The sequence below is a fragment of the Trichoderma citrinoviride genome (genome assembly GCF_003025115.1).
Source record: "Trichoderma citrinoviride strain TUCIM 6016 unplaced genomic scaffold BBK36scaffold_6, whole genome shotgun sequence".
Lineage (NCBI taxonomy): Eukaryota > Fungi > Ascomycota > Sordariomycetes > Hypocreales > Hypocreaceae > Trichoderma > Trichoderma citrinoviride.
The window spans coordinates 317,068-334,253 of NW_020194714.1; the positions used below are offsets into that span (position 1 = coordinate 317,068).

The window sequence follows — 17,186 nt, forward strand, 5'->3', positions numbered from 1 at the left end:
TTCTTGTTTTTTTTCTTCTTGTTTTTTTTCTTCTTGTTTTTTTTCTTCTTGTTTTTTTTCTTCTTGTTTTTTTTCTTCTTGTTTTTTTTCTTCTTTTTTTTTTTCTTCTTGTTCTTTTTCTTCTTTTTTTTCTTTCTTCTTATTTTCCTTTTCTTATTTGCCATTTATCTGCTATTTACGCTTCGATCTAGGTGTATTGACGCCGAGGCCTACCAATTGTTGAGATCATCCGGGTTTTGGAGTTTCTTTCTTCCTTTGCTTCGTCTTGTTCGGGTCATTCGTGTGGTTGGGAGGGGGGCCGGTCAATATTCCGGCACCTGGATGTGAACTTTGCGCGGCAACGCAACTGAACGTGGAGACGACGGCGAGGGCCCCGGGCAGTTCTCTCCTTCTCCCCAGCAGGTACGTCGCCTTGATCTCGGTTTGTGCGGAACCAAGGCTAATGGCTTTACCACTCTCCCATCCTCTAACTCATGTCTTTCTTCTGTTCGTCCTTTTCTTATCTAGCTGTTCTTTGGCATGAGATAATGCCTCTGGTGAGGCAAGGTCAGTGGCTAACCCCATCCGCTGAGCTCTCATCTATGTAGCTGATGCTGACTTCGAGAAACTTATGTGTATTGAATGGGGCTTCTTGATATGTGACGGGTGAGTTTCTCCTGTCTCGGCGGTGTGTAATGAAGCGGCGAGAGTGCAATAAAGCTAACACACAGCTTCATTGCCTCTTCTCTTTCACCATTTCATAACAGTCACTGGGGAGTTCTATTCGCTGACGACTTTCGTTGCGATATGACCAGGACTCCACTCGTAAATCGTGATATTCGCTGACAAGTAGAGCAAAGGTAATTGGGTGTTCATTTAGACCTGACGCTCAAGCTACCGTCCTTTTCCGAACCTTTCGTGCCACTTGCCCCTGCTACCTGTGTTCTTGAGCGGGCCGCTCGTAGCCACGGCTTGTGGCACCAGCTCCAGCTCGACTGTTTCGTGAATGGTGGAGATGGCAGACATGCCCTGGTCTTGTGATGTTGATGTTGTAGTTGGAGAGAGTAGAATGACAGAGTTGGACGTATTTTTCTGGCGCAGGGCGTACGTCCTATCTGGCGTCTTGAGCAGGGCTGAGGTCTCGGAAGACTCGAGGGTGAGACTGTGAGAGGTGATTAGTAATTTTAAGCAAGCCATGTGGATGAGTGCTCCGTATGTGTGAGAGAAGGGAGGACAAACACTGGGGCGTTTTCTGATTCGAGGAGAGATTCCAGCTCTGAAGGGAGTTCGATGAGGCGGTAGCCGGTATCGTCTGCCTGGTGGTGGAGGGAGATTTTCTCCGTTGTCTGAGAGCTTGACATTTTTTGAAGTGCTGTGATGGCGTGCGTGTGATGATGATGAACACCGTTGATGTGATGTGTGTGTTCTATGTGAGGAGCTCTCGGAGGAGGAAATGGGTGGCGTATTTGGGACCGGTTGAGTGGGACGGCGAGAACAAATAAAATGTATTGTGTGACTTAGTAAGTAGGTGTGGTATAGTAAACAATATTTGAGCTCTGTTGTTGCTCTCTGCAGTTATTTCGTGAGAGTGGCCGTGAGGGAGTGAGAATGAGAGTTACAGATGAGGTTGAAGAAGGCACGAAATATGAATGAGATTTAGCGATGCCTCTGATTCGAGCAGCCAATGAGAAGCCGCGGTGGCGTCTGATAGCCCCGTCAGGTACCGTCAGGTATCCCCGTACTTGTGGGCTAATAAAAGAAACAGGAAGGCGATCGAGCTTGATGAAGCTCAGGTCCAGCACCAACTGGCGGGGTTGTGGCGAGTCGACGAACAGAGAGAGGGTCGGACATTGGACACTGATACTGACGAGGTACAAGCATCACCGGCAGCTGGGCCAAGAGCTCAAGCTTCAATCAATCAATCCATCGATAGCTCTGCATAGCTCTGAATAGCTCTGGATAGGTAGCTTGGATAGGTAATATGCCATACAATATGTAGCTCCCCCTCGGCTGGTCTGTGGAGGGATGGAGCAAATTTGAATGTCACCAGCGCCGGCGCCACTGTTTACAGCGGGGTGCTGGGCTCTGCAAGGGAGCTGAGGCGGGTTTCAAATGTTCACAGGGCCCGTCTCATTAGAAAACAGCGGGGGCGGCTGCTGGGGGGGTGCGAGGAGCAGCGCTGGAGATCAATTGATCAGTGCTTCAGCTGGGTTCAGGATGCTGCCAAATGTTCCGAGAGCGGTGTCTATTTTCGAGGGCAGGGATGCATCATCTCACGGAGGAGATTTGGCGTCACTGCAATGGATTCTGCCGCCCGGGCATCCTGCTGACGGGGTGCCCAGGGCTGGGCTGGCGGTTCGCTGTGGCGGTCGGGTGCCCTCTCCCAGTGCCTGGACCGCTGCAAGCTGCCCTGGACCAGAGCCTCGACAAGGCCCCTGGGCGAGGCGTCGATGAAGCCGCGAGATTCATCTTAATTTCTCGTTTAACGCATTGCGCCACCGCTATGCCAGGGGAGACGAGCGCGCTTCTCGATTCCTGTTTCTGATCCAATGGTCGATGCTAATATTCTCCAAGCTCATCTCATCTGGACTTTCATTCTTCTACATGTACTTTGTCCTCCATACCTTACTTGTACGTGTATCCAGACACCCGACAAAACAGTCGTTGCTCAAACTCAAAATCCGCTTCCACAGCAACCGGCCCTTCCTGCTCCTGCCAGCATCAACGCCATCTTGTGCCACTTCAACGCCCGACCCGAGCCTCTGGTCGACGCTCACTAACCGCTCCCATCATCACCTATTCCAGCATCACTACAGCACCATCTCGCTCGTTTTCCCTACAGCCCACGGCAAGCCACCAGCGGAGTTGACGAGCTACTTAAAACACCTTGCCTCGAACTTGGAGACGGGACCTAAACAAAATAGCCTGGGCCCACCCCTGGCCGCCCATGTCACCCCTCCCACGGCAGCCTTGACTGTTTCTGGGCCGTTGTTTCTGGACACCGATTGATCTCCATCCCGCATCACACTTTTCTGCTGCAGCTGGACGGAGGCAAGACGAGCGATTCCCGAAGCGAGCCCTCTTGAGACGTGGCCGACGATTGCGAAGCGAAGTAGATACAGGGCGACTCACAGACGCGCTCCCCAGCGCCTGGCTCTCGTCACAGCGGCCGCGGCAGAGCGATCCAAAACAACACACGACAACGAGACAGAACGAGACCGAACGAACCTCCCACGATCCCTCCCCCTCGAAACCATCATCACCTCCCCTCACTCCTCTCCGCCGGGCTATGAGCGCCGTTCACTGACCCAGACTCGACACCATGGTGCGCGTGACGGACGAGCTGGCGCTCTCGCCCGAGCATGTTGCTCTCTACCACGCCCCCGACCCTTTGCTGGGCCAGCTGCCCGTCCTCATCTTCCACGGGCCCTCCACCACGGCCAACTACACCCTCAACAGCTCCCGCGTCCAGGTCCACGTCTTCACCCCGGCCGGCTTCCAGTCCTTTCCGCGCATCACCATCTCTCCCACCTCGCCCTTCTACAGCGTCGTCAACCACCTGCCGCGCGAGTTCCAGGGCGACGAAGTCTACCGCGGCCTAGCCTTTGGTCTCTTCCGCTACTTTAAGGAGCTGCCGGACACCGTCAAGGCCCATCTCAAGGCCACCTACCCGCCCAAAGCGAAGCGTCCGGCCAGCGCACCGGCGCTCTTCAGCGAGCAGCATGCCGCCGACCTCGTCAAGGAGATGGTCAAGAGCGAAAACACGGTCGATGTCGTTGCCACCCTGGAAGAGGCTTTGCAGACGCAGCACATCAGCAACGTCGACATGGATCTGATCCTGCCTCCGGGATCCATCGTGCCGCCCCAGGCCTCGGAGCTCGAGGAGATGCCCGACGACGAGGACGACATCATCGACCCGACGCTGCGCCAGTACGGACCCTACACACCGCTCGTCAAGCTGTTTGGCGAGCCCGTCTTTCTGCCCACCAGCAAACTGCGGCGCGCGCCCTCCAAGCCCACGCCGCTCAACCGCAACAAAATCTTCACAAAGGACCAGAAGATTGAGCTGCGCATGAAGATGGGCGAGCTCGTCGACACAGAGGAGCGCTACGTGCTCAAGGTGCAGGAGCTGGTCAAGACGGTAGCAAACGATTTTAGGAACAATGCGAAGAAGCGATCCGTCGAGAGTCTTAGTCCGTCCGAGGAGGAGCTGGAGAAGCTGTTTCCCAAGTCGTCGGACGGCATCCTGCAGGTCAACTCGGCCTTTGTTGAGGAGCTGCGCAAGATCATGGACGAGACGGAGGAAGACGCCGTCAAGGACATGGAGTCGCCCAGCATGAACTTCTCATCATCAAAGGGGGGCAGCAATGCCAGCCAACGCCCCAAAGATCCTTTGGGCGCCCTGGCCATGGCCAAGCTGTTCCTCGAGTGGTTCCCCAAATTCACTCAATGTTACCAAGACTACATCAAGGCAAGTCAGCACTTCCCGACCCTGCTGAATTCCTTTCTGGACCAGCAGTCGAGCTTTCGGCAGCGCGTGAGCCAGGCGGGTGAGCAGACTATCCGCTCGCTGCTCATCGAGCCAGTTCAGAGGCTGCCGCGGTACAGCCTGCTCATTGACCAAATCATCGCATCGCTGCCCATTACCCACCCGGCGCTGCAGCCCATGCTCAAGGCACGCGACATCATCACCAACATCTGCTCCATGGACGATCCCCTGCCGGACAAGCCTCACATCACGAACCGGCTGCGAAACATGGTCGAAGCGTGGCCCAAGGACCTCGAGCCCCAGGGACGCTTGATCCTGGCTGCCGACTTTTTGGAGCTCTCGCCGCCGTACCAAGCCACGGTTGACTCCGACGACGCCGGCATCTTCCTCCTCTTCTCCGATTGCGTCGTCATGCTGAGAAAATCGGGCGACAACAATATGACGGGCCGGGACTTGCTGCGCGAGATCGACAAGCCCTCGGCGGCGGAGCTGCTCATCTCCATGACGAATGCGGCCGGCGGCCCCGGCCATTACGACCTGATCTTCACCGGGTGGCATTACCTTGCCGACGTCCGCTTCACGGAGTCGGCAGACGGCCACCTCGTCTGGATGACGTCGAGCGCAGAGATGAAGGGCATGCACCCGGGTGAGCACAAGGTTCCCAAGGCCATAACGTCGCGTTGTTTCTTGCTGCAAGAGGCCTGGGAGGGAAAAGCCGCAAAGTGGAGCGAGGACGTCGTCAAGGCCAGGATCGAGGCGCGGTTTCCCGAGGCGGAGAGAGAGGACTCTCGCTGGACGCTGCGGTCAGTTCGCATGCCCGAGAACAATCTCGGGCTGCACGCCGCGATATTCCAGGAGGGAGCCGACCAGCTCGTCGAGGGTCGACGCGAGCCCGCCTTCATTCGCGTCGTGGTTGACCATGAGAAGGGGACCAAGGGCGCTCCCGTCGGCCATTACGGTATTGAGATTGTCATCAACGTGGCGAGCAAGAACATGAAGAGGATTTCCCTGCTCACGGTGGGCCTCAACGGGAAGCAGTATTCGGATGACGTGGCTCTGGAAGATTTCCTCCCAACCATGTCAAGACGGAGTAAGCTTCCATCCCCCTCTTTCCGTATGTCTGCACGAATCTAATCCCATGTCTAGTAATGCAGCTGTTGAGCATCCAGTTCAACGTCTCCAACCGGAATCTCACGGCTCCCATGGTCTCGTACCACTCCAAGATGCTGCGGACACTGTGCCTATCGAACCGTGCCGAAAAGACGCGCTCCTTCCTGGCCGCGTCCCCCGTCAAGCTCTTCACCAGCCTGTGGAGCAGTGGTTCCAACAACGCCTCCGAGACGACTCTGTCCGAAGCCAAGCACCCGCACCAGGCCTCGCTCCACCGAGCCGACAGTCATCACTCCATGTATGGCTCCATCAGGGGCAGGGACAACTCGCGCCGGCCGTTGGAGGAAGTCATGCCTGAGAACCCCCTTGTTCGGCTGGAGCAGACGTTTGAGGCGTTTACGACGGCCCTTCAGTACCGCAAGGGTTCCATTCACGGGAGGACCTTGTTGCACCGCGCCATGGCCGATGAACTGCTGGTGAATGACTTGTACAATCGACTCATTGAGAATCCGCAAGAGGTGGAGGTGGCCAACGATGTCGGGACCGAGGTCGTCTTCACGGCGTTTGAGAACTTTCTCCACATCGCCTGGGCTGACCAGATAGGACCTGTCACGACCATCAAGATGCTCGACACCCTGCAGGAACGAGCCAACAAGAGAGTCCCCGGCGAGTTTGCCGACTTTGTCAACTTCTTGTTCAAGGAGCTGGCTCCGCAGAACCGGAGAGCGTTCACGGCGCTCATCAAGCTGCTGGCCGATCTGCTCGAGGGCTGCAGCAACGACAGCGATCGCGGCGCGCTGACGCTGGCTTTTGCGGAGATGCTGGTGACAGATGGCACGGCAGCCAACTACATCAACTTGTTGGACCGCCTGGTGGACGACTGCGACAGGATATTCGGCGAGCCCACCTATGCTGGCTTTAGTTTGGCCGACTTGGCTCTGATAGAATCGTTCCAGGCACGCGCCAACGGCGGCGGCGGTAACAAATCACACCAGGGATCCGTCACCTCCAACACATCGTCGCTGCGCCGCAAGTTTGGCCTCGACATGCTGCTCCGGCAAAACTCCAACTCCAAGGAGGAGCGCACCTCTGTATGGCGCAGTCTGGGCAAGCATCGAAACCCGGCTACGGGCGAGAGCGCGAGCATGTCTAGGGCGACGATGCAGCAGGCTCTACGCCAACGGTCGATTGACGACAACAATGTGGTGAAGCGATTTACACTGGGTAGGCCGGGATCCGGAGACCGACCTCATGTTGCGAGTGCCTTTGAGGACCCGGCGAGGCCGACGAGCTCACATCGCATGGAGTTCCCGCTCAACACGATTGGAGAGCCTGCCCACGAGCCGCCGACTCCTGAATCGCCCAGAAGACACTACAAGAGAAGAAGCTCTTTGTCGGATCTCAAGTCGCTGATAGATACGGCCAGCATCGAAGAGGACAGAGAGGGTGAGGAAAGGGAAAGCGCTCTACAGCCTCTGCAGAACACAAAGGAGACGTCGGAAAAGATCAACGGCAGTCCCAAGACGACGATCCCTGCCTCCAAGATGCCCATGAGTCCTGAGCAGCTCCGGTCGCCTCGGCAAAAGGAAAACATTGCCACGGCGGATCTCTACGGCAGCGTCCGGCTGAGAGCCGGAACGCCCATCAAGGAGATACAAGCCAAGCTGGAGCAGGCAATGCGCGGGAACTCACCAACCAGGCAGGACCCGCCCCCGTACAGGAGGCCGAAGCCGACGCACAGCAAGACGCTGTCGACGTCCAACATTCCCACGCTGCTGCCGCCAAAGCCCATCCGGCCGGGAAGCTCGTCTGGCGAATCACCGATGAGACAGTCCGGCAGCCCGACGCGAACCCCGGCACAGAAACTCCGGCTACAGTCTCCGCAGAAGCTGCGTGAGAGGCTGCAGACGGAGAAGACGGCTGTGGGCGAAGCCGACGCCGTGCTGCAGTCGGAGCTGTCCAAGATTGGCGAGGAAATGGCACGAGTGAATAGTGGCAGCTATTCCGATCCCCCGTTGGTCGACCTGCAGCGGCTGGCGTCGTCGGTGGCCGCGCTGGAGGACCAGATGCCCGCGGTGATGCAGGAACTGCGGGACAGGCAAGACGAACTCCAACGAGACGTTGAAATCACGCTCAAGACGACCGAGTCCAAGATGCGGTCGATTGACCAGCTGCACAAGGAGGCCGTGGCTGAGAACGAACTGCTGTACGAGCGGTTCAATTCCGAGCTTGGCAAGATTGTCAAGGCGTTGAAGGGCAAGGGCAAAGAAGACAAGGAGGAGCTGATTGTCAAGCTCAAGACGCAAGGGGAGGAGCTGGCCAGGATGAAGAAGGAGAATGCGCGGTTGAAGCGGGAGATGATTAGCCTGCGCGCGGCACTCAAGGGGACGGAGTGAAGCGACGACGATGATGATGATGAGAGATGTGGACTTTTTTTGTTTTTCTAAATCATGTCTTGTACCTGAGAAGCGGTCTGATTTGATGTTTCTTTTTCTCTATCATGATGGCATGGTAATGTCGGCCTTCTTTTTTCCTCTTCTTGCTCCTTCTTACAAAATCTTTCTGTTATTAATAGACGCCTAGGTGAGGCTGGCACAGGAAATGGGGACGAGGGAGAGAGAGAGCAAAGCAGAACTTCACAGGGTCACTATTCCTCGGTCGTTCCCTCTGTCTCATCTCTCTAATTTGCAAGGGGAAAAGGTTTTGGGGAAGGTTGAAAACATGCAACAACGCGAAAATAGGGGAGTCTCGGGGAAAGGATATTCTGTCTTTGATGAAAAAATTGGGATCTTTTTTTCTTTCGTGTTGCCCTTTCCTCCTTTTGCGACCTTCTTTCTTCTTTTAGGGGGGGTGGTTGTCGCTTCGTTATACGTGGTCCGAACCGGGATAATGTCTTCTTCTTTTGTTATTAGAACATGGGTAGCTGGGCTTGTTTTCTTCTTCTTCTTCTTCCACCCCTTCAGCTTTGTCCCTTTTATAGTTGACTTTCCACATCCAACTGTCTTGACTCGACTCTGGTTTACGACAGGACGGCCAGAACACGACTCCGGGCAGACCCAATCATCAAAAATGGCCTTGAGTCTGCATAATGCAATCAACATTTTGCTGTTCCTTATTGCCTCTGCAAATCTTTTCATTCATGTCCCGAGATTGATCACGCCAGATCACGACACCAGTCTTGCCGAACATATTGCCCATTGGCTCATAAAGCCTCTATTGTACTCCTGATGTACATTCGGTGGATCTTGCCGCCGCAGCAGGCTTGATTTCACGAGGAGCTTGCGCTGTAGGTACCGATGTGGGACTGGGTGCTGCTGTCGTCGTCGGGCGCCTCGGAGCCTCTCTCTAACCAGCATTCAAAGAAGAGCGGGTTCGCTCTCACGGAGCGGATGGGCCTGGTGGACGCACCGCGGAGGGCTTCTCCCTGGTCGGGCCTTTCCTTTGTTGGTGGTTGGAGATGAGCTTCGGAAGGGATCCATTCCTGGGGATGCTACGGACAAAACGGAAATGATTAGTGAGTTGGAGCTTTTGATTCTTGGGGGTTACGTTTGTTGTTCGGTATATAAAAACATTGTCACAAGGGATAATATTTATAGGTTCTATCAATGAAAGTGTGCGTCGTTGAGTCGTAAGGCTTACTCCTATGGGCGCCTCGGCGTCCTCTCTGAGTTCTACGGCGAGCGTGAATGTGCATCCCTGGGGCAACTTTGCTTCCGCCTGGGCCGCAAAGGCGAGTCTCTGGAGGGCTGCCCTGAGGGCCTCGTGGACGTCTGCCCAGTTGATCTTTTCAGGGCTGTCCGCGCCTTGACCGCCCATCTGTTGTTCGTCTGGACGCAGCTGGTGCGAAGGCGGCGGTGCTCGTGCAGCGGCTCGTATTTCCGCAGGGGTGCCCCAGAAGTTGGGAAACCGGCCCACGTCGAAGATCCATCTCTCGCGGACGGCGAGGTTCGGCGGGGGGCCGTGGACGACGAGGGCGATGCGCGAGACGGAGCCCGTGCGGAGGCGCGACGAGACGGCGGCCACGGCGTCGTTGATCCAGGCGCAGAGGCCCGGGTGGCGGGACTGGCGGACGGCGAGGTTGAAGGCGCGGGCGGCGAGGAAGGAGGTTTGCGGGTAGAGGGCGCGGTGGTAGAGGATGGAGTGGATGGCGATGGTGAGGAAGGACGTGAATGCCGAGAGGAGGGGGGAGGCGGCTTCTGCGGGGAAGGAGGAGGAGGAGGATGTGGATGGGGATGCGGTGGATGATGATGTTGCTTGTGCTTGGTGGGAGGGAGGAGGAGGGTGAGGGTGAGGAGGAGGGGGCATTTGGGGTTGTGATGGGGGGGTTTGTCTGTGGTGTTGGGGTTGGGTGGTTTGATAGTGGGATGGAGGATGGAGGAGGAGGAGGAGGTTGAGGGACGTGTTGGGGCGTGTTGAGTGGTGACGCGGTGTCATGTGATTGAAGCAATACTATGTATAGCGTCCAACTGTGCTGTAACTGGAGCTCCACTAGAGCTCGCTGCAGCTTCCCCGGCCCCAGGCAGCAATGACGTCTTACTGGTAGGCAGTACTACTAGTACTGTAGCTGCAGCTCTTCTCGATCACACCTCTTGACTTCTCCAACTTCAACTTCAACTTCAAAACTACTCAGAGTCATCACCCTCACTGTCCCTATCCATTATAGACCCCTCGACCTCACCAAATAGTGCCATCGCCATCAATCATGGCTACCGAGGCAGGCCCTCTCGGCCCATCGGCCATCCAAAAGGCCATGGCCGAAGCTCTGCCCGCCCACGATTCCCAAAACGACTCACCAGCCATCAGGAGCCCGTACGAGGCCATCGCTCTGGCTGTGCACGCCTATCTGGCTCTGCTCGACTTCCGGCTGGTTGGCTTTGATGAGTCTCGTTTTCTACGTATGCTCTCCCGTCACCTTACACATCATCCACTCTGTGTAAGATGCACAGAAGGCTGACACTCCCACAGCGGAATGCGAATCCCTCGCCCCTCGCCTCCCCCCCTCATGGAACCAGAGGCCGGAATCCGTGTCGCTCGTGTACAAGCACAAGCAGTCGTCCATGATCTTCGTCGTGCGCGTCGATCGCCTGGGCTCAAAGGCCGAGATCCGGGGCCTCGCCGTCGGCGACGAGAAGATTTACCGGATCGAGTACGCGGTCAAGGACGTCGTCCAGGAAAGCGCGCTGCCGCTTCGCATGACCGACGACAGCGGGAATGAGTTAGACCGGGAGGGTGTTTTGGTTGAGCGCATAGGGGGATTGTTTGCGGGCGGTGCTGTTGAGCGGATAGCGCGCGATGTCAAGGTTCAGATTGTGCAGAAGCTGATTCCGGGCTTGGTCAAGGAGGGATATTCTGAGGAGGTGGATAATGGTGCTAGTCGTCCTCAACCGGGCCGTCACAATCCCTCTGATCCTGCGCGCCCTACCAGCTCGGATCCTATCAATCCATATGGCATCCCTCCCCAGCCGTTCCCCCAGCCAGCTTCTGCTCGTCACCCACCTCCGATGGGCGACTTCCCGCCTCCGGGATTCGAAGACGAGCACCAGATCAACAGCCCGCCGGGGATGATGGGCGGACTACGCATGCCCGGCCAGGGAGGACACCCATTCAACATTGGACACGACGATCTGAACCCGAGCGGGCTCGGACCTCACGATCCGCTCCGGGCATCTTTCGTAGGCGGCGGACGGGGGCCTCGGGCCGGCGGCTTCTCGGGCATGCATCCCACATTCGATGACCCGCTCTTCACCGGCCAGGGACGGGGACGCGGGGAGGGGCCGGACGAAGGGTTCTACGACCCGCAGGCGCCTCCGGGGGCGAGATGGGATCCGGTCGGGCCGGGCGGTGGGCCGAGGTTTGGGCCCGGTCGTGGTGGGGGATGGAATGGCGGCGGAGGGTTTGGGGGTGGTGGATTTGGGTTTGGAGGTGATATTATATGATGAGATGTTGCGGCGAGGGTGTTTTAAAGGCTGGGAAGTGAGTGGCTTTTGGTGTATCTTGCCTCGCTTTTTCCTTGTACATTATCGATCACATAGGCTGGTACTCTTGTGGTTTCTATTCACCAAAGCTACTGAATGACATTTTCTCACAGCCGTTGCGTTGAGCATGAGGTCTGATATGGTGAATTCAAGCCCATGGTCAATTTGAAAACATGACTGAGATTTGCAAAGGCCATTGTATCGACCGCTTTCAACAAGACGCTCAAGTTGCCGCTTATAGTCTAAAGAGACTAGCTTTCTCGAGGACCATGAACGCTGCCTTAACACAACGTTACCACGTTCTCTCATTCCCGTCTCTCTATACTATCAAACTAGCTGTAGCAGTGTAATAAAAGGCAGACAAGGGTGTAAAGGAATCTATCTCCGTCACCCGCAGCACCACTTCTTGCCATCCCGTTGTATAACGCTTTCATTTCAATCATCATCTCGGCTTGTTTCTTTTTTCCATTCTCTGGAGTCGTTGTATTTTTGATTTTTGTTCTTCCCGCTTGCCGTCACCCATCCAAGACAGCTTTTGAGCAGCAGCCTCTTTTTTCCGCTTTCGTTCGGTTTTGTGTATGTATATGTATATAAACACACCAAGGGAAGATGAAAAGAGTAAAAAAAAAAAGAAAAAGAGACAGAAACGACAGGAGAGGTTGGAAACAAACCATACGGAACCGGGCGCCTCCCTCGGGATACCCGCTCAATCACTCCTGATCTCTTCACACACGTACTTCACCGTCATAATTACAGAAGCTTCCTTGAAAGGTAATCCCGCACAGCGCTTCTACTGCCCCGCGGCATTGGCCACCTCGTTGAGCTTCGCCTTCTCCTCGTTCGTCAGCATGTTGTACCACTCCTGGAAGTTGGCCACGTTCTCCCGGCCGCAGCGGATGAAGAACTCCGTCAGGTACTGCTGCGTCTCGTCGTCGCGCTGTCGGGTGTTGGCGTCCATGCCAAAGGCCATCAGGTCGGCCTTGGTCGCGCCCAGGGAGAGGTCGAGCGTGTCGTCGTCATCCTCCCAGCCCTCCTCCTCATTGTCCTCGTCCTCAAATTCCGCACTGGCCACGGCAGCAGAGGCTGCGCTGGCGGCAGCCCGGGCGCCAGAGGCAGAGAGAAGCTCCTCGATCAGGACCTTGACAATCTTGAGAGTGGCCGGGATGATGGTGTACTTGTCGGGGTCTGTTCGTTTGGTTGGCCTATTAGTCTCCATCTCACTCGTGTACTGCTGGCACAGCCGGTCCAGGACGGCGGCCGTGGTGGGAATAAAGAAGCCATGCTTCGACATACTCTTCTTGGCGCGTGATCGGGTCTTGATCATCCCGTCATCAGCGCCGACGATCAAATCGCCCTTGACCGTGGTTTGGGCTATCCGCGGGTCGTTGAGCGAGTAGAGCTTGGACAACGCAATCACGCTACCACCATGTTAGCAAATCTCGGACGGCACGGGAACGGGGTTCGCCCAGGAGACTCCTTCAACGAACTTTTGTCTAATCTCATCGTAGCCGGCAAAGCTGACCGAATTCTCCAGCCACTTGGCCAGGACGACTTGCAGCCCGCTCTCACCACCGATCTGGATCTGACTGAGGAACTCAACCACGTCTTGCGCGCCGCCCAGCGATAGTCGGGCAAAGACGAGGATGAGAGACTGGATAAAGGCAGCGGCCTGCGCAGTGGCCAGTCGGTTGGCAACGGCCTGCAGAAGCTGCGGCAGAAAGGGGCCCAGACGGTCTTGTCCGGCCTTCTCCACCAGCTCGGCAGCCAGTCCGCCCACCTCAGAGGCAGCATTGTCTTCGATGGAAGGCCCCAGCAGCCGGTCGATGATGTGCAGGCACACCTCCAGACCGGACCGGCCATTGGAGTCGTGCCAGTTGAAGACTTGCTGGTGGTCGTGCACCAGAATCCACTTGACGGCCTCGGATCCGGGCCGCAAAACGTCGCCGTCTCCCGACTCCATCAGCAAGCGGTTGAGCTTGGGCAGCGTGGCGGCCACGAAGCCCTCCGGCAGAGGCTCTGAGCCGTGCTCTGTCAGCACGACGAGCAGTTCAGTCGCGACCTAGAATACGCCAATTGTTAGAATGCACATCTCATCCAGATGGTAGGTCTGGCAACTCACCGTAACAAGGGGGTTATCCTCGGTCAGATTGGCCACGTCGAAAGCGCCAGTCAGGGTAGGCAGGATGCGCGCGCACAGAGCGGCATAAGAAGCGGCGTCTGAGAGGCTACCGACAATGTCTTCAAATGCCTCGGTCACGAGCATTGTGACTTGGAAGTTGCTGGCTCCAAGCTTGGCCAACAGGAAGAGAAGATCGATGGACGGAATCTCACTGGTAATGACGATTGTGCTCTCGAGCCCGATGGCGGCTCTCAGAGCCTCCGTGAGAGTAACAAGGAGCTCGTCTGCCTCTTCCATTTCCTCGGGATCCTTGCCGTTCATGTAGCCCTGGATGGCGGCAATGATGGGTGTCTGGCGGTCAGGGGTCACGCGGCCCGAGTTGACAAGGCCTTCAATGGCCTTGATACAGGCAACCTGAGCGACCTCCGACTCCTCATTCGTAATGGAGTGAATGATGGCGTCGACCAGATTGGGCGGGGTCTGGTGAGAGCGGCCGATGATGCCACCGACCAGATATCCTCGAGCGCGCAGCAGCGGGTGCTTGGATTGGTTGATGGAGAAGTCGACAAGCTCCAGATATGCGTTGGCAACGGCGTCCGGAATAGGCTTACTCAAGTCCTGGAAGTCGCTGACGAGCATGACAAACAAGTACAGGGCTGCCTCCTGGCTTCTCCAGGCCGAGGGTCCCTCGCCCGGGAAGAGGGTCTTTGTGTGTCCAAACAGGCCGTCGACCGTCTTCTCGTTGAACCACTCTCCCAGCTTGATGAGCAGGTCGCCAGCGGCAGTGCGCGCAGTATAGTTGGCCGTGACCGAAGTCTCCTCTGCCAGGTACAGGGAGCAGTCAAAGTCCCAGAGTTCTTGCTCCTCGCGAGTGACCCTCGAGTATCCGACGAGCATCTTCATAAGATCCATCATCCACGGGACCTCGTGACCATGGGCATGGGCGTTCAAGTGGCTGTCGAGTTCGGCCTGGACGGGAGGCGCGCGGAAGCACTGGTTGAGGAAGTCGAGTTCCTCCAGGATGAGGAGATCGAGGGTATACGGGAGGTTGTCGGAGTCTTCCAAGCGAGACTGCACCTCGTCGATGATGTACAGCTGCTCGTAGGCCGCCTGCATGATGCTCAGCTCTTCCCACACGGCGGTGAAGAAGGTGGTGCTCTGGGGGAGCAGGAGATTGGGGAAGACCCTGCGGATGCGGAGGAGCGTCTTGACCACTTGCAGCTTGAGGGCAATGATGCTGTTCCAGGACTCTGGCTGAGCGCCGGAGCCGGACTCGGCCTCGGGCAGACGGCCCTTGAGGACGGCAACGAAGAAGGGATTCCATTGCTTCAGCAGCTCCTCTGCAAAGACCTTGACGTCCTTGTTGTCGTCCTTGACCATGTACATCAGGTCGAAGCATCCGCGGAAGACGGAGATGGCGAGGGCGCGCAGCATGGGCTTTCGGTTCTCGTTGAGGGCGACCTCGGTAAGGGCCTTGGCGATGTCCTGGGCCATGGAGAAGAACTGGTCCTCGCTGAGGCTCTCGTCGACCAGGTCACTGAGCACCCTCAGAGCTCCGTGGAGCTGGGCGTCGTTGCCGCTGGGAATGACATTGAGGATGGTGGGGAGGAGGGCGGGCCAGTTGTCGGGAAAGTCGTGAATGGCAACCTTGCCAACGGCGTAACTAGAATTGAGGAAGAGTGGTGAGTCAGACAAGACAACTGCCGAGGCTTCTCTCGATCTACCATTCCATGTGAATCGTACCTGGCGGCAATCTTGACCTTTCGGTCGTCCTCGGGGCTCAGGGCAAGCTCGAGCAGCGTCTGCTTGAGCAGCTCGCGGGCCTCGTCCGAGATGGGGATCTGCGGCTCGTCGTCCAGCTCCTCCACGGCCCAGTTCTTCTCGATGAAGAGACGCAGCGTGCTGAGGGCGGCCTGGCGGATGGCGGTGTCGATGGACGAGTGCGCGCCGATGCGGGCCAGCGACACGGGAAAGGCGGGATTCGTCTGGGCGCGCTTGATCTCGATCTCGGCCGCTTGGCGGGGAGCCTGGTCGGGGAGCTGCGTGTTGGCCAGGAGCTGCGCCAGCTGGTCCTCCATGGTGGGCGAGGCTGTACTTTGGAGTCGGGCTAGCAATGCGGGCTGGTGAGTGAGTGTCGGGTATCGCCGTTTCTTCGTTGTCCCTTGCGGTCTGTTCCAGCCAGATGTTAAGAGAGTGACGAGATGCTGCTGGTTCCAAAACTTGGAGGTTTAGGAGGGGAGACGGATGGTGGGGGATGAAAACAAAAAAAAGCGGGCTGGTGACTGGCTGCGCGTCTGTGGTTGGCTGGGCGAGGCGGGCGATAAGAAATGCAGGCGCGATAACGAACCAATGCACTGTATTTTGCATTCAGCTGAGTCTGCAGTAGGGACTCTAGGGTAGTCTCTGTTGAATCTCATGAAGGGAGTGTTGTAAAAGAAATGGTGATAATATGGCACTGAAGACTGTGAGCTGGCTTTGGATCAAGTTACAATATCGTCTCTATGTATCCGCGAACGCATTGGCAATCGCGCTGTGTGAAAGACTGCTTGCCTTGGTCATGCAATCAACATGGTGTCAGTGTGGGTTATCATATGAAAGCGCATGCAAACCGCTCATAAACACCAACCAGTGAATCAACAGATTTGAAAAATAGACAAATGGATACAGCGCGGGAATGCCATGGGCTTCAGCTATTCAATTCTCTTTCAGACTGTCGTGATTATCAGTTCTCAACTCCGCTGATCTTGTAAGTTTGGCATTGAGAATGTGCATACGGAACGCTTAGCTTGGGTAATGAAAGTTGACAGAAGAAACACATTAAATGCATCAGAGGCTTAGGTACTGACGATGAGCCTCGGCTGCCAACATTGCGTACACATTCTCAGCTCGTTGAGGGTAAATCAAATGCAAGCTGGGCAATACAAAAGAGCAACAAGCATCGGCTCAGCTGCTCCCTTGTCCGCCACGATCCACAGCTTCCGAGGCGCGCATCGTCATTGTGAGAAGCATCGGGCGCCGATGTCATCAATCAAACATCTTTACTACCTTAGCTATTGCAGCAGAAATCAAGTACGACCTGTATCAGTCGGCCCATCGCGGAATATACCCGTACATGCTCGTACATACTCGTACAGCCAAGAAAGCATTCGCGTGCACTCTACCGTACCTGATACTACAAGCAAATCAGTCGTCTTCTAGAATCCCCTCCGCAGCTGCAGGGTCCACATCCATCCATCCTCACCGGATCTCGCAGTGGCTTGCGGCACCGCACCAGCTCCCCTTGCCTCCCGTCCTCCTCCTCCTCCTCCTCCTCCTCCACATAGAAACGAGGCCGAGGTACTATCGTGGGATCGGACACTAACCTTCAAGCAGCCTCTGCCCTAGCCTGAGCGCTATTGTCCCTGTTCTCCCTAGCACATGCGCTTTCTCCATACCCGTCGTGCCACTATCTGCGGTATCCTCACTTATCTCCCGCGTATCTCACCACCTTATTCACACCCCGAGATAAACAAGA

At 56.4% G+C, this 17,186-nt stretch overlaps 5 protein-coding genes across 5 annotated transcripts; 2 read left to right on the forward strand and 3 right to left on the reverse strand.

Annotated features, from left to right (window-relative positions):
• Nucleotides 1-873: 873 nt before the first annotated feature.
• BBK36DRAFT_1168264 (hypothetical protein) lies at nt 874-1,340 on the reverse strand (the record flags this gene model as incomplete). The annotated part of the gene is made up of 2 exons (XM_024895156.1): nt 874-1,141; nt 1,219-1,340. The coding sequence occupies 2 exons, from the start codon at nt 1,338-1,340 to the stop codon at nt 874-876; spliced, it is 390 nt and encodes a 129-aa protein (XP_024750057.1).
• Nucleotides 1,341-3,301: 1,961 nt separating this feature from the next.
• BBK36DRAFT_1118179 (hypothetical protein) lies at nt 3,302-7,974 on the forward strand (the record flags this gene model as incomplete). Its single annotated transcript, XM_024890443.1, has 2 exons — nt 3,302-5,558; nt 5,615-7,974. 2 exons carry the CDS (start codon nt 3,302-3,304, stop codon nt 7,972-7,974), a joined length of 4,617 nt encoding a protein of 1,538 aa, XP_024750058.1.
• Nucleotides 7,975-8,846: 872 nt separating this feature from the next.
• BBK36DRAFT_1117269 (DNA-binding protein) lies at nt 8,847-9,883 on the reverse strand (the record flags this gene model as incomplete). The annotated part of the gene is made up of 2 exons (XM_024890332.1): nt 8,847-9,068; nt 9,218-9,883. The coding sequence occupies 2 exons, from the start codon at nt 9,881-9,883 to the stop codon at nt 8,847-8,849; spliced, it is 888 nt and encodes a 295-aa protein (XP_024750059.1).
• A 383-nt stretch (nt 9,884-10,266) lies between these two features.
• On the forward strand, nt 10,267-11,691 carry BBK36DRAFT_1198267 (hypothetical protein; the record flags this gene model as incomplete). Its single annotated transcript, XM_024897029.1, has 3 exons — nt 10,267-10,473; nt 10,544-11,429; nt 11,667-11,691. Exons 1-3 carry the CDS (start codon nt 10,281-10,283, stop codon nt 11,689-11,691), a joined length of 1,104 nt encoding a protein of 367 aa, XP_024750060.1. The 5' UTR covers nt 10,267-10,280.
• Nucleotides 11,692-12,056: 365 nt separating this feature from the next.
• BBK36DRAFT_1135166 (ARM repeat-containing protein) lies at nt 12,057-15,761 on the reverse strand. The gene is made up of 7 exons (XM_024892545.1): nt 15,416-15,761; nt 13,673-15,335; nt 13,041-13,612; nt 12,847-12,971; nt 12,331-12,738; nt 12,258-12,269; nt 12,057-12,087 (listed from the first exon to the last, which is right to left on the reverse strand). Exons 1-5 carry the CDS (start codon nt 15,748-15,750, stop codon nt 12,344-12,346), a joined length of 3,090 nt encoding a protein of 1,029 aa, XP_024750061.1. The 5' UTR covers nt 15,751-15,761; the 3' UTR covers nt 12,057-12,087; nt 12,258-12,269; nt 12,331-12,343.
• Between the last annotated feature and the right edge of the window lie 1,425 nt (nt 15,762-17,186).

Bases quoted from the DNA above. Each gene is read 5' to 3' on its own strand.
- BBK36DRAFT_1135166 (XM_024892545.1), bottom strand. From the start codon at position 15,750: ATGGAGGACCAGCTGGCGCAGCTCCTGGCCAACACGCAGCTCCCCGAC. The intron at 13,613-13,672 runs GTGAGTTGCCAG...GGCGTATTCTAG, and splicing joins AGGATAACCCCCTTGTTACG to GTCGCGACTGAACTGCTCGT. The intron at 12,739-12,846 runs GTATGTCGAAGC...CCAAACGAACAG, and splicing joins CCGATCACGCGCCAAGAAGA to ACCCCGACAAGTACACCATC.